This window comes from Amblyomma mixtum, chromosome 1, assembly GCF_055824585.1.
Source record: "Amblyomma mixtum isolate Tamu chromosome 1, ASM5582458v1, whole genome shotgun sequence".
Taxonomy (NCBI): domain Eukaryota; kingdom Metazoa; phylum Arthropoda; class Arachnida; order Ixodida; family Ixodidae; genus Amblyomma; species Amblyomma mixtum.
In genome coordinates, this window is record NC_143012.1 from 239,077,293 (window position 1) to 239,098,615 (window position 21,323).

General features: G+C 45.8%; 1 protein-coding gene across 1 annotated transcript in view; it reads left to right on the forward strand.

The window, feature by feature from the left end:
* The window catches only part of Nelf-A (Negative elongation factor A), a 34,705-nt gene that overhangs the window by 6,723 nt on the left and 6,659 nt on the right, over positions 1-21,323 (forward strand). The window contains exons 3-11 of the mRNA XM_089565213.1: positions 262-423; positions 1,905-1,997; positions 5,128-5,267; positions 6,025-6,091; positions 7,640-7,749; positions 12,885-12,984; positions 14,937-15,069; positions 18,813-19,086; positions 21,103-21,202. Coding sequence (XP_089421339.1) covers positions 262-423; positions 1,905-1,997; positions 5,128-5,267; positions 6,025-6,091; positions 7,640-7,749; positions 12,885-12,984; positions 14,937-15,069; positions 18,813-19,086; positions 21,103-21,202 — 1,179 coding nt within the window. The remainder of the gene's footprint in view (positions 1-261; positions 424-1,904; positions 1,998-5,127; positions 5,268-6,024; positions 6,092-7,639; positions 7,750-12,884; positions 12,985-14,936; positions 15,070-18,812; positions 19,087-21,102; positions 21,203-21,323) is intronic.

Here is a 21,323-nt window from a genome sequence, read left to right on the forward strand (position 1 = left end):
TTAATGAATAAAGAAGAGTTCTGCCTGGTTATTAACCTAGCATGCTCATTATAATGCTCTCAGTGGTTATTGCAACAGAAAGAGACAAAAGATGTTGATGTTATATTGTCACTTTGGCTTATGGCAAGCCTCGATATTCCTCAGTGGCTTTTGCTCTTACAGGCTGTTATTGTTATTAGTCGCCTGGGGTAGTGTGAAACACTATCACGCAGATGCTGATGCCTTGTTAACAATGTCACCATCCTGCGTGCTTCCTTGCAGTGAAGAAGCATGCCGACAAGAACATCCTTCCCCTGGAGTGCTTGTACCTTAACAAGCACGCCCTGACTGCGCTAGTTGGCCAGCTTCCGCAGCCCGTCAAACACTTCGCCCTCAAGCGCAAACCCAAGTCAGCTGCTCTGCGTGCTGAGCTTCTCCAGAAGTGTGAGTCAAACTGGTCCCGTCAAGTTGCCTAAGACGTGAAAGAGAATAATGGAGTGGTTTCTGAATGCGCTTAGCTATTGCTTTATGAACAGCTATTGCCCGCAAGGACTTGTGGTTGGGAAAGTCAAAGATGGCAGCAAAACTGCCATTCACCTTGTTGCCTGTGTCAGTACTGAGAGTTCCCGCAGTGTTCAAACGAGACAGTTGCTGACAATATGCTGCATGTGCTTCTGGCTGTTTTACTGTAATCAGAGCCATGTTTGGGGTGGCAATCTTTCTTTTCAAATTCTAAAACAAATTTTTGGTGTGCAGTTCGCACATGGATTCTGAGGAATATTTACAGGTAGAAGAAGACTAATTTGTTTGCAGTGCTAGTTGCATGCATCAAAAGTACTCTTACTTTTTGCCAGAAAGTCATGTCGTATTGGTTACCACACAGCCGAAATTACCTCTTCAACCTGCATCTCATTGCAGCTTTAAAGGGGATGTCATTTTGGTGGGTGGCACCAGCAGTTATAGAAGTGGTAAAGTGTTCTTGCTGGTGTTTTGTCATTGCCAGTGATTGACATGCATCGTCGTTTGTATAGTGAAAGTCCAACAAATTGGCCTAGCCTACTTAGTAGTGGCAGAGATTCACGGGGTGCAATTTACAAATCTGAACATCTGCCTGTTGTTTGTTCTTCTCATTGGACATTCACAGATGTGCAAAGTAAGTTTAATTATAGATTTCGAGCAGATATCTATTTTAAAATGTCTGCATGACATCTAAAGTAATCTTGAAGAGGGTGCAAAACAGTAGAGTTGAATTCTGAGTGTCCTTTGATAGTACTGGACGTCCACTGGATGTTAGTGGGGTGTCCATCAATTTTATTTGAACATCTGCAAATAATATTTCTATACTTGAGAACATTTGTTTTGGTCATGCAGCCAAAGCTAGGGAGGAAAGGGAACAAGCTGGCCGTTTGTACCCGCACTATGGGGAGTGTATCGATTCAGGCTAGAAGTGTGGAGGGGTGAAGGGAGGAAGCTCGAGAGACGATGCGTTTCAGGGTTGTGGGTTGCTACGGCTGAGGAGTATAATAACGAAATCTGGAAAACTAAATTTTTTCATATGAAAGATTGTTCCTGGACGTTATGTTCAGCGGCAAACAGCATGCATTTTTGAATTTTCTATTTTTTTTTTTGCCTGGAGCATTTAAGGTAATGAAGAACTTTGTCTTTGAGTATTTATGGTGTGTCATAGGCAGTTATATTTCATAAAACATTTAGGCCCGGTCTGCGTGGCTTAAATATGGCCCGATGCATCAGCAGATTCTGTGGAGCAGTTTGTGTTGGGAAATGATGCTACCATTAGAGGCACTGGCACCACCAGTTTACCTTCTTACATGCAGAAATGAAATGGACTCGCTGCTTGTTTTTATGTTTTAGTTTTTTTTTTCATGTGTGTTTGTGTGTTGATTGGGCCGTCTTCGTTTTTTCAGCCCAAGATGCCCTCTCCAATGCCAAGCGGAACACATCGTCTTCATCCGTGCCAATCAGGTGCCGGGGGCTCACAAAGAACATGAACGATTCAAGTAAGGCTTCGGTTTTCTTTCCTGGTTAGCTAGACTACAATTCTGGCGGCACCTGGACTACTTTTGGTGCTGCATTGTCTTCAGCTAATAATTTCTGCGGTGGCATTTGGTAGCATATTACGGCTTTGGGACAGTAAAAGTTCTTTTTCCCTAAAACTTACTTTCCTTGCATTAGATGATGTTTGAACTGATGGAAGTGAACAGAAAAGGGTACACTGCGATTGGTAAGCAGTCAGGTAGTCAGATTGCCCTATTTTATTTTTTTTAAAGAACATCTATAATCACCTTGTTTTCTTGTTTTTTTATTCTGGGAAGGCAGTGGTCTACACAGGTTGTAAACCTAACATTGTGGAAGGCCTCCTCCTCGCCTTTTTCAAACTGAAGCGGCAGGTGGCGTTCATCATCATCATCATTAGCCTGACTGCACCCACTGCAGGGCAAAGGCCTCTCCCATGTCTCTCTAATTAACCCTGTCCTTTGCCAGCTGTGGCACCCATAACTTGTGCGCATTAGTCACGAAAACTCTGCAACCAGCAGGCTAAGGAGCAGGTTGACAGCACCATTGTTAAAAGCGACGGTCACAGGGTGGTTGCATGTTGCTTGATTTTCCAGCCGTGCGACCTAAAGTCGCAAACTGCTACATCAGTCAGCGGCACTGCTTTGACAGCACTACAGTAGCATGCTTTTAGACCGAAAGCTCTTCTTCACGACCAAAGCTGCAAAAGCCAGATCATCACTGAAGCCTTGACCTTGAATAAATAAATAAATGAATAAATAAAATAAATATTGCCGCAACTAGTATTCACTGTGGTATCGCCACAGCCGATCACGTCTCTTGTTAAACTGCAGCACACTGTTACGCTGTGTATTGCACATCAGCATTTTCATCAACTGCCATCTGCGGTGCGAACAGATCAGATCAGCTTTAACTTCGATCAGAGCTTAACCTGAGTCTCATTTCATCACCAGGCATGCCACGGCCCAGCAAAGCAAACCCATTAGCCAGTCAGGCTAAACACATGGTTTCGCATGTCGACTCGGTGTAACTATGTTAACACCCTACCATTTTTTTTTTTTTTGCAGTCTGTTGTTTGGATAGCAATTCAGCGTCAAATTTAGTTAAGATTTCAGTCTTCTCTTTAAGTGTTTTGGTGTAGTATTCACCATGGACGGATGTTTCTAAATTGCAGCACCATGGCACACCGCATTGGCTTAATTTGCAGCAACTGCAGTAAACAAACTCACAGTATTGTGACACAGAGGGCACTGGAAAACTGGGCAAATACGCAGCAAATATTACCAATTTCATACGTGAGAACATTGTAAGATGCAAGAACATTTGCAAGAGCCCTCCATCAGTTTCATGGTGCCCAGTAGGTTCAGCTTGTTAACTGCACTGATCATACTGAGATGTGGCAGCAAGCTAAAAACACAGGACGACGTGACAGATGGATATGGCACTGCAGTGGACCAAAAATTTGGATCCCTGATTTTTTTGAGCACGCTTAATTATTTGGACTTTTTTGCGGCACCCTCAACATGCTCCATAGGGCCAATGTGTAGGAGCACCTGAAATTTCGGACGCATTGCAAGTGATTGCTCGATTTTTCGGCCTTCAGTAGCACTCGCGGTGGCAGTGCCTTCAATTAGCAAGCTGCCATATGATGTGAGTAATGGAACCACATTAATTCAGACTTCAAGAGTTATTGAAAATTGGATTGAATAAAGCGGAATTCAAGCTAGAAGAGAGCCTCTTCAATGGAGGGGCTCATATTCTCCGTGGGTTCGCATTGGACGTTGTCCGCTATTAAAACTTAAATAGCAGCCAAAGTTTGCGGAATTCATATGTGTATACTTAATTTTTCATCCCAAATGCGCAGAGATCTAGCAGCAAAGCACGAATGTACGCAGCTTCATGGAGACGGTTAGCAGAAGAAAATGGTGGTGCTTTTCAAAGCAGTCGGGGCTCGTACCTGCAGCAGAATGCACCGCAGCCTCAACTGTTTTATCACTACACCATCAAAACTTGCGTTTTGATGACAAGCAAAACGCCTTTCATTATATGCAAGCCACATCATAGTGCACACAATAATGTATTTACCGCTGGTTATAAGATTGGTTTTCGGTTTAGTCACTGGGCCTAATTGTGAAGGTCAATGCCGACTCAGTGCTTGCATCAGCTGCTCATCCGTTCTTTCTTATCTCTATCGCCATCTTTGTCTTTTTGTTTCGTGCCCTCCGTATGGTGGATGTGGTGCAGTTCCTGCAGTGGCAGGTTCGCTTTCGTGTCTGGATGTCCTGCCAGCTTGTGCAATCGTCTACAACGGGCTGACGGTAGTACAGACATCAAACGCCGAGCTCAGTAAAGCAAAAAAATTGGAGAGCACTGCAGTCTGCTGTATTGGAGACATTTGAACGTCATTAACTTTTTTGTTTTGCAAGTCATTGTTGTCAGGTGATGCTTATCGCGTGACCCTTGGATGACGTCAGCAACTTTTTTTTGCATGTCATCGTTGTCTAACATCAGTACGCATCCCCAACACAGTTTACCATCGTACACACTACAACATGTTCACTTCATGCTGTGTGACACGCTTGAATCAACGACCCTTCGTGGCGTATGCATTGCATGCCCACCTGGCACACTGAGGGCCTGGGTTCAAACCGCAGTGATGGTGAATTTCTTTTTTCGAATGGTCATTTTCGTGCGGGCAAGCTCTGACACTCTTTGATGACACGCTTTGCTGACGCGTTCTGCTGACAGGTCCTTACATGCCACTCATGAGACAAGAAAGGCTTTCGCATTAACAGCCACCAGTCATCTGTGTATGCAACGTGTGGCGAGGTTTATAGTCACGTGAAGCATCAGAATATGCACCGTACTGGCAATTAGAACTTGGTGTAAACTGATTTTAACTGTGAAATTTGATTTTGCGCACGTTTTTGCAGTCCTTAGAGAGTCCGAAAAATCTGTCGGTGACTGTATTTACTAGCTGGTGGGCCTAGAGCAAGCACTACACGCTGCACCAGTGTCCGCTTCTTCGTTATCTCTCGTAATAATATGCTTAGTTCAGTCTGTATATGTGCAGCAAACAACTAGAAAAGACTATGCTTTGCTTTGCTCCTGCAGGCCCGTTGCGTGGGATTCCAAGCCGGGTGCCAACAGGTGGCTTCAAGACGCCCACCAGTGGAAACCGCCTGAGCTCTGGCACTCCGTTAAGCCGGTCCCTCACCAAGCCCCTCGGGAACAAAAAGGACGGCGGCATCAAGGTGAGTTGGCAAGGAGAGTCCAACCTTTAGGAGCTCACAGAATTGCGCACAGAATTGGCCTTTTCAGCAGACTCACCAGTTGCTGGTAGGAATTGTGGTGACTTCGTCATTACCATTGCCATGCAAGCTGCGGTGTGCACAAGGAAGTGTTTAAGCGTGACCACCTTATCACTTGAGCAAATGCCGTGCCCTGTCTGCAGTGTTGGCAAACACTGCTACTATTTCTTGCTTAGTTTTAGTGTGCGGGCACTTATAGTGAAAATTGGCAATCGTTAGCTGCGCCTTCCGTGAGAAGCATGTTCTCCATAGCAAAGCTAAGCTATCGACGTGTTGCCAGCACGTCGGTAGGCTGCACGTCGCTTCAATAACCGTGGCACTAGCTTTGGTTAGATGCATTCTTGCTTATACTTTGCAGATAAGCTTATCTACTGCCATTTTTTACATATTGAATTAGCGCTATATCAAACTGTTTCGCAATCCTCTTTGAGTTTGATAAATCCGGGATCGACTGTAGCACCAAAGCGCACTGTTTTTTTTTTGGTTCAAATGACTAGAACGTATTGACTTCCACCTCTGTTAATTTCGAGAGAGTAGCGCTGGAGCTGCATTGCTCAAATTATTGCTTAGTGTCCATATTTGCTTGTTTAATCACGGAGGAAGCTGAATTCCACCCTGTATTCCAGCCGGACGTTCCTGAGGAGAAGCTTGTTGTCTGTTATGGTTGATGGGCCTGCATCCGTTGTTTTTCTGTGTGCAGCTGCTGGACATCAACGAGCAACCACTTGGTTATGGAAGAGATGCCAAGCGACGGAAGAAGCCAACAGGTTAGTTTCTTTCATGGGATTGTAAATACTGACCACCACTTCAGAAAAACCATCATTTTCTTTTTGTCAACTTTTCTTTGAATATGCGTGATATGCCGTTCCTTTTCTTCTCCTGGTCGTATTACTGGTGTGTTCATTGATTTTTCAAGGTAGTTCAACAGCCTTTGTAGGCTTTGACAGGCGTGCAGAGACGAGCATTATACTGAGCTGAAACAGCAATGCCAATTTTTCCTGAAAAAGATTCGCCTGGGCTATATTCTATTACAATAAAACCTCGATTCTGTGGCTTTCAGGGTACCGCGTGAAACCATTTTATAATCCATGTGTCTCATGATCAGAAATGCTGTGCAGTGAACTCATCCGCGCAGCAAGTGCGCCTGTTATTCTGAGATATAAAAGTGCACCTTTTTGTAACCTGTGAGGTGTTGTTACTGAGACTGCACAGCCAGGAGGCCTTTCGGCATCAACGCGGCACAGATGCGCTCACTCTTGTCATTGTACATTGAAATTTCTGAGTCTTCAAAGACGTTTTGCTAGGTGCTGTACGAGCACACAGGTGTGGTGTTGTTCTGTTCAGACTCTGCCTTAAACTGCCGTCACTCTGCCGTTTACTTAGGAGTGCGTGTAGTAAGCATTTGCGCCCTGAAGGAAAAAGCTTAATCACGACGTTCGCACGTGGTGCAAAAGTGTGACTAGAGCGTACCCAGGCTGGCGATGCTCTTCCTGCTGTGACGTGCCGCTTTCCAGCGAGCCGGACGACAGTGGGTTGGTGGTGCACCGATCGCTCAGCGTCACTGGACCTAATGGGATGCGCACGGTGGAAAACGTTTTGGAACTTTTCGCTGCTTATCATAAAAGGTCTAGCCTTGTTTCCGGTTACAGCCAACGCAGTAACTTCACATTGAAATGAAGCTACAACTGATTTTCACAACTGCTTCATCAACGGAACAATCGAAAAAGCAGGCCAGGCGACAGCCGCCGTGCACCAGTGGCTGCGCGATGTATGTGCGCTGCCTGAGCTGTCAGCAAAACTGTCATTGCAGGCAGTTGCGCTTTAAAGGGACACTGAGGACCTCCACATCCAATTATTGCTCCTAGTAAAAATTGATTCTCTGACTCTTTCTGGCTATGTTGACGTTTGTCTGGCAGCAAAAGACGCATTTATCGGCGTGAAAATTGGATTTTAAAAATCTTTCCCCCAGTCAATTCAAACTTTTCACATCCCGCACCAAAGAGGATAGGTTGCCACCGTTTTAAACTGAATTGTGTAGTAATGTAGCCTCTCGAATCTACGCCTTGAGATTGGTGTCAACGCATGCATTTCACCTGCGAAGTCAGCCGATGATGGCGTCTCTTGCGTTTGATCTTTTCTAGCCGATAAAAGGTCCGCTTTCGGTATGAGTGGTCTCTCTGTGATCAAAACATAGCAGCCTATTGATGCCTTTGTTCTCATTGCTTCCTTAACTTGGACTGCTCCCTAACTTGGAGCATGATATTTTCACAAAATTATGATAAATGGAACACATTTCTTTGCAATTTGCTTTGCAGAGGAACTGCCAGAGATGCAGAAGAAGGACAAGGAAACACCGACCACACCCACGACATCGGCAGCACCGGTGACACCAGACTATGCGGCAGGCCTTCTTTCATCCACACAGGTGAGAGTTGTAAGCTTAGTAACGTGTCATTTGAGCCGAGTCAGTAAAAAAAAAATTCTGTTCCAGCATCGTGTGTGAGATTGCTGGCGCGTCGCGGGTGATGCATAATGGAATGACCAGAGTTCTGCTGTTCTGAGTATTGTTTCTGTCATCATGATGCATCTGATATGCTGAGTGTGGTGCATTTGTAAAAAACATGTGCTAATGAATTATTATTAATGAATAATAACAGTTCATGAGCTTAGTTAAAGATCTCTGTGTTTACTGAGGCTGTTGGTGAAGTTGGGGCAGTGTTAGTTGTGGCACCTTTACCTTGGGTGGGCGCCATGCAATAAATACATGCACTCAAGTTTATACAGTCTGGCAGGCTGAATCACACCACTTACCATCGGTAGCCACTCCTCAGAAGGTATTCACATGGTGTCCTCAACTGGTCATTAGGAACTAGAAAGTAGCTGGGACCCTTTGTCGTTCAAGCATTTCAGTGCCCTTTCCAGTGGGTTTTCGTTATTATTCAGTCTGGCGTTCCCATGCTTCAGAACACACGCTGTCATGCAATGAAGTCTTGTGGCCAGCATGCTTGTGCATTTGTAGGAAGCTGACCATGACGGGTACTCATGCCGAAATTGTGGCTGCTTGCCCTCTGTCATAGCAACCTGTATCAACCCGGGAAATGGGGCTAAATGTTCTGAATAGGTCTTTCCTTGTCATCTACAAGGTTATTCCTACCTACAAGATCCCTTCTCCAGGCTCTATAATCAGCGCAGGCTGTGGAAGAAATGGGCACGCGTTGGCCGTGCTGACATATGCATTGGTGTGTCTATACAGTAGCTGACTGATATTTCGGGCTCCAATAATTCGGACTTCGCCTAGGAACCGTCGCACACCTCATCGGAACATGTACATTTTCACGACCAATATTTCGGACTTTGCGGAGTCTAAAAGTTTGAATTTTTGGACTAAAATAGATGCCAACAATACTATGGCGATCGTTTTGCAACTGAAAGTTTGTGATTTCGGCCTAATATAGACGTGAGCGGACATCGCCGTCGCTACCAACTCATTTGCCGCCACTGTGAAAGGCGCCATCTTGGATTTAAATGGAATCGGCTCGGCAGGTGCAATCGGTCTGACTTGGATAGGCTTGACTATTTGTTCTTCATTGTTGCTGTTCAAGATAATGAGATGCTCTTCATTGCCATCCAGATGGTCGACAAAGGGTGTTTGATCGCATTGAAAACGGTACAACGGGACAGCTGCAGTTCCTCCTAGGCTTGAATGACGCACCCTGCGGTGCGGGGCAGCAAACGCGGTGGACAGGGGGAGGGGGGACTGCATTCGGAGGTGCTTGCAGGTCCTGTGGGTCACCCATGGGTTACCTCTTGGTCTTCGCGAACGTCATTGCCCCATTCGCGGCATGACTGTGGCCGTGTCGCACTATCTGGTCTGATGACGTGATAGGTTGCGGACATGAAGAAAGCACGGCTATGACTCAAATAGAGCCTAATATTATCGCTTGTAGGTGGAACATGGGAAATGGTGATTTTCGCGATTTTGAAAGGCAGTTTTTTGCAGAAAAGTTTATTTTTGTAAGTTCACAGATTTTTCGGACTGTTCGGTTATTCGGACCATTTTTCAGGTCCCGCCTAGTCTGAAAAGTCGGTCGGTGACTGTACTTGGCTTTGTCAGGGGTGCTCGATGCATGAGTTGAAGACTCCCTCAACACTCGTCGGCAGCATAATGAATACTAGCCAGGTTGTCCTCAGTCTACGCTGTGGCACGTAATCCGGTTCACATGCAGGTCTGTTCATGTGCAACAGTTGTGGGCTAGGCGACATTCAGCTGTAAAGAAGCAGGGCTACAACAAAGTGTTCACTATGTTTGTGGTGAAATCATTAGTGTCAGTAGCTAGCAACAATGGGCCATCAAAACACCATGTGACCACCTTCTGATGAGTGGCCACGCGTGGAAGACGGCATTTATATTGTGACGTCACAGCAGTTAGTATTCTAGTCAATATAAGTCTGAGTGTGTGTACTTATTAATTGTGTGGCACTTGGCCCAGAGCGAAGGTGATGGAGCTGTCGTTCCTGCATTGCACAATGGTCTGAAAAGTTTGAAATCTTGTTACTGTATGTTATTGTCATGGTGGCCATTGCTATTAAGATAATATTGCCGTTGTACTAACGTTGTGCTGTAGTTTTGTGTCATGGCATAAATTATGTGCTCATCCGTGGTCTCGGTCAGTTACAGCACATTGCATTTTTACTCCCGGCCTCGTAGCATTATGAAGGGGCATATAATCCCTGCGTAAGTATTTTGTTTGCATCCGAATAGTGGAGACAGCTGTCGTATGCATTTCAGTGAGCTTATTTTAACCTGCAGCAGGCACTCTCAATCTTCTTTATCTCAAGGAACCCCAGCAGCCTTCAGTATGTACACTCGCTGTCAAAAGTAAATGGAAGGCGACTTTGTCAAAAAATTTTAATTTCTTTAAATCTGAACCGTAATAGTCCATGCTTGTTGGTGCACAGTGCGATTTGCAAAATCACAATTAGGCTGCACATATGTATTCAAGGATGCATGAATTGGAGGCCAGTGAATAAATTTTTTCGTGAGTATTGCCTTCCATTTATACTTTTGACGGCACCTGTACCTGGCAACCCCCTGCCCCATGCTTCCTATCTGTAGTGGCATAAGCGAAACATCACATTTGGTTGGTGTAGCTTGTGAATGGACTCTTCGGGCTTTTTCTTACTGTTTTGTTTTCTTTTGTACACGTTTGATTTCTTGCTTTCACCAATCAGTTTTTTATAAAATACGCATCTCTCATTCATGCTCAGACCTCCAACTCCAAGATGAGAACTCACAAAACTAGTCACAAGACAAACGTTTCACCGCATTTGTGTGGGCTGGGCGGTGCGTAGAATCTCGTGACGGCTCACCTGGCTTTCAGTGGCCGTCTGCCGCTCCCTGCTCTAGTGACATTTTTGTTTATGTTTTTATTTATTTATTTTCAGTTTTGCAAATACAGTAGACTCCCTTTAAGACGAACTCCACGGGACCATGAAGACTGTTCATCTTATCAGAAGTTCATCTAATTAGGAGTGCTTCTTAAAAAATAATGTTCGAGCATGCAGTGTGTGTCCAAATACTTCGTATATGTGAACAAAGCCATGAAATAGTCTTTTAGGAAAAAAATAATTGCAACATAAGCATTTATTGCACTACTAGTGCAGTGCATCAGGCACTGTTGAGTGTTGCCCAGTCTGTTATTTTTTTTTTGTGTCTGTCGAGAAAATCGTCTGCTTGCTACAAGCGTAGGCATATCACTTAACCTTCCAAGAAATCCTTCAGTGCCCTCACAGGGGAGGAGCAGCGACAGTTCTGCTTTCACAGAATCGCCCTTTCAACGGAGACGTGGTTAGGTCTCTGTGCCTCCCCGCGTCGCATGGATCGTCGGCGGTGCAAGAAAGCTTTCAATTTTTTAGCTTTTTTTTTCTTTCCTTCCGCTGAAATACAGCTTGAATGGTCGAGTAAAGCTGCATGGCTTGGGCACGGCTGGTCGTGAAAGTTCATCTTAACCAATTAGCACGTGTGCAGTGTACATCTTAAGCAGATTGTTTTTGCACTGACTCTATGGGAAAGCAAACAAATGACCACCACTGTTCATCTTAACCAAGGGTTCATCTTAAGCGAGTTCGTCTTAACGAGAGTCTACTGTATACTAGCTTTTCGGTGCAAGTGGGCTCGCCAGCAGCAAAACTTTGGCCTGACGCCACCAGCTCCATTGAATCGCTCTAAAAAAAGCACCCCATATGGGCGCACTTGAAAGCTGCGGCTGAGATGCACATGCTTCTTCTTGTTTTGGTCTTGGCTTGGCTCAGCTAGCCTGGCAGTGTGGTCTGTGCCTTTAGTTGCAGTGCACGCACGCACATGCGGCACTGTATCCATCGACAAGGAACTGAAGTCCAAATGCTGACTGGTAGTGAAGAAGTGACCTTGACTGTGTAACGATGTCAGGTGTACTGCTCCCGCTGCCAACGCTTGGCCCTGCAACGTTTGCGCAAAATGCCAGATAAGTCAGCGTTCTAGAGTTGAGGAACAGTAAAAGGGAGTTTTAACGCACTAGACACTGCGTCTGGTCCGCACATGTCTACAAGAAGTATACTGGAAAGGGGAGACCAACCAGTGTGTGTGTGCTTGAGGAACCCAGAGAAGCAGCCTGGGGAACCCAGATTGAAAAGCTCTGGCTTGCTGTGTATTCGCTCCTTTTGTTATATTTTAGTTGTCCAGCTACATCATCAAGTCTCGTCATTCTTTCTTTGTCCTTATCTTCCTTCCTGTCTGTCTGTATTTGTACGTATCTGTGTGTCTAGGTGCACTCAGCATTCGTTTGCTCACCGAGTTCCTTCTTGGACCCAAGATGTGGATGGGTCTGTGTAACTTCTTTTTTCAAGGCTACGCCCTGTGGCGGTTTCTGAAACGTCTCGCATCAGCTGTGCACCTTGATTGTAGTCATCCAAGCTGTCATCTTACTGACGAATTTAGTTTTACCTAGTTTTGTTCTCAAGCATTCATGCGATTATTTGCATGAAGGTCACCGCAGGGTGGCTTACTCTGTAGTAAGTGCTTCTGAAAACAGAAAAATAAAATGAAGCGGATTCTAGTGTCATCTAGATGTGAAAGTCATTGTCCATGATAAGGCCCAGTTTGTGTGATCAGCGTAACCTTCTGTTTTGCCCGATGGAACATGTGCTCCCTGATTTCTCGACTTACACTGCTTGATCGTGCATCTAAAGTTGCTGATTGGGAGAAGCTCCGAAAAAGCAGTTGTTTCCAGCTGTTTTTAAGCACTAGTAAAAATCTATTAGTTTACCAATCGCCACGGTTTTCATTTCTTGTGATGACACTTTCTTTCAGCACATAGCATTTTCGGTGCGTGATGAAAAATGCCAGGTAGTTGGCACTAATCTTGAGCCCTCACACAACAGCGCGTTTCATGGGCCTCATTTCAGCTTTGTTGCAAACTGTCATCACCACACAAGCCTGATATTCGTTGAACGGAGCGTGCTTGCTGGAATTGATGCTATGACATGCCAGCCGCTCATTCTTTTCTTGATCTTTCGCTGCAGCTTTCTTCTGTGCCGGCGTCTCCAGCAGCGTCTTACGGAATTCCTGCGACAAGCACGGCGCTTCCGGCTATTGCTGCAAAGACCAACCCTCCACTGCCAGGTAAAGCTGCTTTGTGTGCACGCACTGAAGTGGGCTCTGATTTTTTACTCTTATTCTCATAAATATTGCCGAGAGGCTTCGGTATTTGTTTTCCCGTTTTGATTTCACACTCCAGAGCACTCTGGAATTGTATGATTGTATGTGGCATCTTCTAGGATGTTTAAGATAGTTGCCAATGTTTGAAGCACATTATCTCAAAAGTTCGGTGTTGCCTTTAAGTCCAATTTGGCCCAGAACAATGTCATTCTGTTCTTGACACCCGTTGTGTGTACTTTCTGCTGTCACCACTGACGACTTTTTCTCTACTTGTTGGGGCAAGTTCACCCAAACGAATAGTTTTCTTTTGAAGCCTTCTGCTGGCCCGATTGTCATCGCTACCTTGTGACATTATTGTTTCCCAGCAGCTTGCTCTGACTGGATGGGGAAGTGCGGGTAATACCGCATTTACTCGCATAATAGGCGCACTTTTTTTTCCAGAAAATCCGGCTCAAAGTTCGGGGTGCGCCAGGGGGTGGGGGAGGGGAGCGTCAGCTTGCAATCATGTAAATACAGTATTGATCACAGTGCTAAGTTCGGGGTGCGCCTATTATGCGCGGAAATAAAAAAAATCTGATTTTTCGCAACCAAGCTGGGGGTGCACCGATTATGCGAGTGCGCCTATTATGCGAGTAAATACGGTAAGCATGGTGTAGTTGAGACAAGAAGTGGCGGTAGAACAGCAGTGCTTGCTCTTTGCGGAGGCATAAGGTCAGTGTGAGGCTACAGCTGTGTAAACGCTCTTTCATGCTCTAAGGACACACAATGCTGAGCAAGGAAATTACTCTTCTAGAGCTTTTAAAAATTGTTGCCTTTTTTGAGTGAAAATGAGGGGATTTGTTTGGGCTGCTACATTTTCCTCAAATTATTTTCAAGCCTTTTTGTAACCTGTAAGTCTCGGAGAGGGATTTCTCTTGCGGGATTTCTCGGGCATACAAGAATGTGGAGAGGTACCTTGCTGATATCATCATGATGGCAGAGAAGGATGACATTACTGCCTAAGTGTAGTTATGACAGAAGATGAATACAGTTGTGGCTCTTCGAGGTGAACAAAAGGAGGGAGGTTTAATAGGAAAGGAAAGGTGCGATAACTCTCTCTCTGGATGGACACCTGAACCATAGTGGGAAGGACCAAAGGTGGTGAATGGACAAACTTGGGGCAATGAAAGGAATGAAAAATAATACGGCTCCTGGCTGTACCACTCAGCATAACAGGCTTAATTCAGTGGTAATGATAAATGAATTGGTCCCTTGGGAGAATGGCACACCCAGAGGCGGAAAATGGGAAAATAAAAGGGGGGTTGCTACTCTGGCGTCACCACAGCGGGAGGAGCAGGCCCGAGGAGACTCCCCTTGTCTCCCCTGGGGGCCAGTGGGAAGGGGTGGGTTTAGGGAAAAGGGTCGAGGGTTGGTTGGAAGCGGTTATGGAAATGGGATGGGAATGGGGACAGTGGGTTTTGTTCAATGATGCTTATTGAGACGAGCTCCTTTTCAGGCGTCCCTAGAGGGCGAGCACTCGCTCTTAGCCGAATGTGTGTCCCTCGGCCTCCAAGCAGACTCCCAACACCACTAGGCGCTTGTGATGTTAAGGGGGAGAGGAAGAATTGCCCTGGTGGAGGGCTCCGGATTAACTGTGTCAACTTGGGGTTCTCTAATGTGCACTGACATTGCACAGCCCGCAGACATCTTTTGCATTTCGCCTCCATCAAAATGCGGCCATTGTGGCTGGGATTTGATCACGCTCAGCAGTTTAATGCCATAGCCACTGAGCTATCCGAGCAGTTGGAGACTGGGGGAAAGTTCAGCTTTTTTTTTTTTTTTTACATACTGTGTCTTGGTGTCGTGAAACACTAGGCGCTCTTGAGGAGTCTGTGTTCTCTTTTTGTGGCTCCCAACATGGTGGTGCATTCTCGCAGCATCTGGTGGCAGCGGCAGCAATCAAACAGGGACCACCAAGCCGGGGGCGACGCTGGAGCAGAGCACGGCTGCAACGGCACAGCTGCATGAGGTCATGCCACCCAGCAGCACGAGCATTGACGCAAGCACAGGGTGCGTAGCAACCCACATCTCATGTCACCTGAGGGCTCAGAATGGCCAAATGGAAGAAAAACTGCGTATGCAATAAAACATTGTTGATACGTTCCCGGTTCATTCGGTTTCGCGGACATTAAAAATGTCACATTGAGTTACACTATATTTTTTCCGGTTAATACGTTCCTGGAAAACACGGTTTCCCGGATACCACATTTGAAATTTTGCAAATTTGTAGTCGTATAATGCGTTTAATGACCAACCACACATGTGCAAACATACAAGTGGGCCGAACGAGAGGGCACGCTACGTTTTTTGCGGCAGTCTCTCGCCGTGGTGATGCCTAGGTACAACGAGGTGAAGCACCTTCAAGAACAAATAAAATAAAAAATAAAAATCGCGTTAGCATTTGCGAGGACGCGATGTGAAGAGGAGAAGCGCGTGGTGTATAATGGCTAGGAGAAGTTTTTCCGGGTTTGGGAAACGCAGCTTAAAGGGCCCCAGAAACACAATTTTAGTTAACTGTTTTGCCTGTTGATTGCATACAGTGAGTTATAATGGTGCTATTAGCGTCGGTAATACCGCGTATATTCCGTTTTTTAATATTTTAATGTCCTCCCAAAAACAACTTCATGGCTCTGATGGTGTCGCCACACAGTGGCGGGTTTTTAGCAGCGGATATGACATCACCTGGCGCGAGCTTGATAATCAGACAAACAGTAAATATACTTGAAATTGTGTGAATAAATAGACACATTTTGTCACCTGTCTGTGTTTTATATTATATCAACAAAAACAACTTGTTCGTCTTAGATAAAAGCCCTGCAAAGCAAGTAAAATAAAAATACACCACCAGGGGCGCTCTGGCATGGAAACGACGCTGCCAGTCTCGGCAAGAACGAGTTACAGAGAGCAGGCAACCATGGAGTACAAACTTCCGCGACGTGCTCTGGCAGGCTGTTTTGATTGGTTGCGCCAGGTGCCGTCATTGGGAGAGCGAAATAGGAGTGGGAAGCCCCGCCAAAATCGAGTTGAGGGCAGCGTTTTGTTTGCTTGTATTTTGAAATTTATTCACTGAATAACTCCCGTTCCTGTGCATCGATTCCTGTAATTCTTTTTAAGTCAGCATCTGTGTGGCATAAAGAATCCACCTGAAGTATAGCCGGTATCCCCCAAGCAGTGTTTCGCAGCCCCTTTAAAAAGCAAAAACACTGCGACAATCAGCTGCTGCGAGGTGGCTTCCCGACGGTATTGGGTGTAAAGTGGAGAAGCATCCAGAAATGAAAAGGAAGAAATTTTGGTTACTTTCGCCATTGCTGACGACGGAGCAGACGCGTTACGAATTTCCTTCCGTGTTAAAGACAGTGCAAACGCAGACTGAACTCAGCGAGCACTGGAATAGGATCTGCTCACCTCTTGTGCATTGTTATAAAGTGAAACTCAATAAATGTTTTTTACCTCATTCAACAGTTGCATTTCTGAGAATTAGGCGGTTTGGATCATGCGTTTTCAAGGATAAACATATCAAATGAGGTTTTGCTGTAAATGCGTGTAAGGGCCGCACTTTTTTCTCCAGATTCAAGGGCCAATTTTCTGAGTGCTGCCCACACACGCAATGTCAAAACAAAAATTTTTTTTAACTCTTTCCTTACCATGGCACTAGGCGTCGATCGCCGGCGAGCGAAGTTTTTGAGCGCGAATTTTAAAAATACCACTGCACCCTGGACTTGTGGCGCCATCTCGGTGATTTTATACAAAGTAGAGTTTCCGTTTCTGCACGGTTCACATTTTTACCGCGTGGCGGCGATTTTTAAAGGGCGCGGGTGCGAAGGTTGACGCGCACTTGAGCGGAGTGATGGCGTCGACATCCAAAACCGCGCGCGCTCGAAAGATCGCAGTTTTGCTCGATCCCGACGACCCGGCAAGTGATCTTTTAGACTCATCGAGCACAGATGACTCGGACATCGGTGTCGCGTCGTCGGAGTTCAGCTGAGATGAGGAAGACGCAGCCGATCAGCCGGGAGCTCTAATTTCATTAATTATTTGTGATTGCTAATTTTTATTACCCATTTTGTTATTACTGTATTTCTTTCGTAATGTGCTTTTGTACTGTGCATTTAACACGCGCGTTTTGGTATATAGTATTGTGCTATAAGTTAATCTTTTCCTTGAAAAAAAAAATTTAAGTAGGACCAATCAAGAACTTGAATATTTCACTATGCGTCTTGTAATTTTTCCTAACTCAAAGAGTACTGAGTGTATGGGTATCATTTGAGTACTGAGTCTATGGGTATCATTTGATAAAGAAATGTTGCCTATTGATATACCCACAATTTGTATATTTTGGAATTTCGGTAAAAAATTTTTTGCCAGAGATGTTACTCCTTACTCAGAAACTTTTTTTGTTTTTTTGTTCATGAATATTTTTTTATGTAAATCAATTTTTTTGTATTTCTTAAAAATAAATACTGCTTGAAAGCACGTTCATTTACCTTCACTTTTATGTACCGCATGGCACTGTACAGTTAGTAGCTGTTGCACAAAGAATTCGTAACTAAACCATACAAAAAACAGCCAATTTCCCCGTGGTAAGGAAAGAGTTAACATAAAAGCACACCAATCTGAGAAGGAGCGGCATTTATTCTACATTCAGTCGTCACTCGCGGAGTCTTCCGACTCTGAGCTAGTGCTGTACTCTGGTGCTCGCTCATCCCAGAAGAAGTCGTGCAGCATGCCTGCTGTCACAGTGTAGCCGTTGTTCCGCACTTCCATCACATAGCAGAGCAGCTCTTGTTCCAGTTCAGGAAACTTGCACGGCTTGCCTCGGAAACCGCTCCTTTTTGCAGCTTATGTTCATCAATGCATCATTTTGGTTGCACCATCATCGGACGCACTTCTCATCCACGCCGAATTTCCTGCCTGACGCACACTTGCCGTGTCCGAGAGCAAACTGCCAGCCATGTAGCTATTACGGTGCTTGCCCATCATGCCAAAATTTCAGCGCTCGGCTGTCAGCACACAGAAGCCACTACTACGGCGAACTGACACGCTGCCACAATTCCCGTGCCTTTGAGAGCTGGAGCTGGTGATACTGATGACGATATGGATAGCGGAAGAAAAAGTTGATAATGATGATGATGAGCCGCGGCCTTGGGCACCATTCAAGGGCAGCTCATAGAAGCTCCTGTGCGCGTGTTTGGCCTCCGCGATGAAGCGCACCGTTGCTCGCAGCCAGAGCTGATTGCAGAGGCCACGGCGCGTGCATTCCGAAGGCTATTCCCGCGTGGGTCATGGAAAGGTTGGGTGCGGCCCTTACGCGGATATTTTTTTTAATATATGTATTTCCTTCGAGAAAACAGGGTGCTTCCCATACACGGGTGCGGCCCTTACACGCGTTTAGTCGGCATTTCGCTGATATGTACCAGACTGAAACTAAGATATCAGAATAGCAGATTTCACTTTTGTTGCACAAGGCATCCTTCCAGACAGCAGTAGCGCTCGAATGAGAGACTTAAACATTAAGCCTGAATAAAGCATTCATTCTCTTATCTCTCACCGTGTGCAGTGTCATACTGTTGCATTTTTTTTGTTCATTTTTGGAACTTTACTCAGCTGTTCCAGAAGTGTCCGCATTCTATTTGTCTTGGTTTCTGTGTGCACAGAAGTAGCACCTGTTCTTGCTTTCGCAAACTTTGGTAGATCGTCGGGGGGGTCGCTGTAGTCTGAAATGTCATAACCCCACCCATTTTTTCTCACTGCAGTGTGATGGCGTCAGTGGCATCCACAGTGGTGGTGGCCCCCGTGACAAGCGGTGTGGTGACGGTGGCAGCGGCCCCCAACAACAACAGCACGGTGGTTCGCCACACCACAGCCACCATCGGAGAGCTGGGGGCCCTGAACAGCACCACGACATCTGTGCAGCACATTGCGGTGCAGAAGGTGCTGCCGGTGCAGAAGGTGCAACCTGTGGTGTCTCAGCAGACAGCCGTCGTGGTCACCACCCAGCCCCAGCAACGGGTGGGGCTGTCTCTTTCGGTGAGCACAATACGCTTGTTTGAACGCGCGAAGCATGAGAAACCCGTTGCCATGGAGATTAACATGCCGAAACTGCGCCGCCAACCGTTATGAGCGTAACTGACGGAGGAATTCTTTATTCTTTATTCAAGAGTTACCCCGCATTTGCCCGAAGGCGTTATAGCAGGTGGGTTACAGATTGGCAAAAAATGCATCTTCACTTGCAGAGCAAACTTGCATTTCGAAAGCCAGTTCCACTGTTGCACTGTTTTAACAAAAAATGAATTTGCAAACAAGTTCGTCCTGGTACGGTACTCTCTAATTTTACGGGAATGGTCATGTCGTTGAGAAACGTAAAAGGGCTGTTTGAAGTAATTTTCAAAATCAATCCCCGTTTTTCCGTGAACTATTAAGTACAGCAATTTTAGCCTCAATTTTCTTCTACGGGAAGCGAGCGGTTCCCATTGCAATTCTTTTTTCATTGCTGTACAACTGTCCCTTCGCCCGTACCTGCCCAAGACGAACCTTGCTGCTCTGTTATGAATTTTTTCAAGTTTTTCAATTAACACCCGATGTGCAGGGTCCCATACAATACAGGCATATTCCATGATAGGTCGAACACAAGAGAGAAAAGCAGTTTTCTTGAGGTTTGGCTGCGAAGACCTTAAACTCTGCTGCTACCATCTGGAATGTGTGGCCGCTGGGAGGTATACGAAGTTTCACCCCCCTGATGATAGAGAGTCTTGCCGCATAGTTTTTTTTTGGGGGCTTCCCGGTCAGCCCGGAGCGGAGGCGGTGGCTATCGGCTGAGCTTAGCAGTCAGCCAGCCTAGCTACACGCCGTTTAGAACGACAATTGTTGTTCTAAACAGCAATTGTACCTGACATTTCGAAGCGAAAGCTTCCCTACGCTAGGTAAAGCCAAGGTCACCCTGTCTAGAGATTTCACCTTTATTTGACCTTCGGATAAAGCAAAGGAAAGGAAAGATGCATAACGGGCTCTTTGGGACAGTGCACACCTTTGGGACAGTGGACACCTTAGTCGCATAACTGACCCCTGGGACAGTGGACACCTCAGTCGTGCTTAGTAGTGACAGATGTGCACTGCATGTGTTGGCATTGACAATGTTGTGGCAGAAAGGGCACTGAGGCCTATGTGTAGGTGTTCATTGTGTTCTTGGCGTTTGGGGTTGGCTAAGGAAAGGAAGTGGGCATAACTGGCTGCCTGGGTCAGTGGACGCCTGAATTACCCTTTGAGGTATGTGGGGTGGTGAGAGAGAGATGTGGGCTGCATGTGTTAGCGCTGACAGTGTTGTGTGGGTGAGCAAACTCTTACCATCAACCATTAACTGCCACCTGCCAGGGTGGCAGGGTGGGCACGTTGCCTATCCAGTCTCCAGAACACACTCAGCATTGCAGACACCAAGTGGCATTCACTCTCTAACCAGATTCAAGAGTAGTTAGACGCAGCTAATTTTTTTGTCTGTGTGTTGTTTATAGAAGGCATCTTAGTTGCCGCAAGGCTCAGAAACCAATGCGCGCAGCGCTTCCCACGTGCCGAAATTCCGCGCTTGTCGCGTGCTGTTCGCCATTTGTGTGTTTCCTTATGTGCACTGCTGCTTGTGAAGAAGCTCCAGTGCTATTGCATCGTACACTGAAAGAATCGACGCCAGGCAACATTTTTATTTTAAAAAAACAGTATGCTGGCTACCCCCCCAGCCGATCGGGAAGGTTTTTACGAATTCGAAAGCCTTCAGATTGGTAGGTATGCCAGTGCTGAGAATATTGATACTCACACACAGCTGTTGACCATTATTGCTATATGCAATGTGTCAAAGAATGGTAAATATATTGAGGGGGCAGATAAAGTTTTAGAGGTGCTTGTCTTTTCTCTTGTGTTGTGTGAAGCATATTATGATGATAGTCTTGGTGCTGCTTGTTATGTAGCTTTCTTATGATTTTTGATGCCGTCTATCGCGTGACATGCGTGGATCTCAAGGTTTCTCATTTCCTTCGTGTTTTTCTTTCCTTGCTATAGTTGGACCAAGTCTCTGAGGCACAGGAAATGTTCAAGAACTCCAACAAGGTGTCCCGTTCTGAAAAGGCGCTCATCTTGGGCTTCATGGCTGGTTCCAGAGGTGAGGGACATAGCACGGAGGTCGTGCTACCTGGGATGTGTTTAGTGACAATTTCGGGAAATGACTCTCACTTCATACCCCTAGCTCATCATGAGATGGGTGATGCATGCCCTTTGGCTTT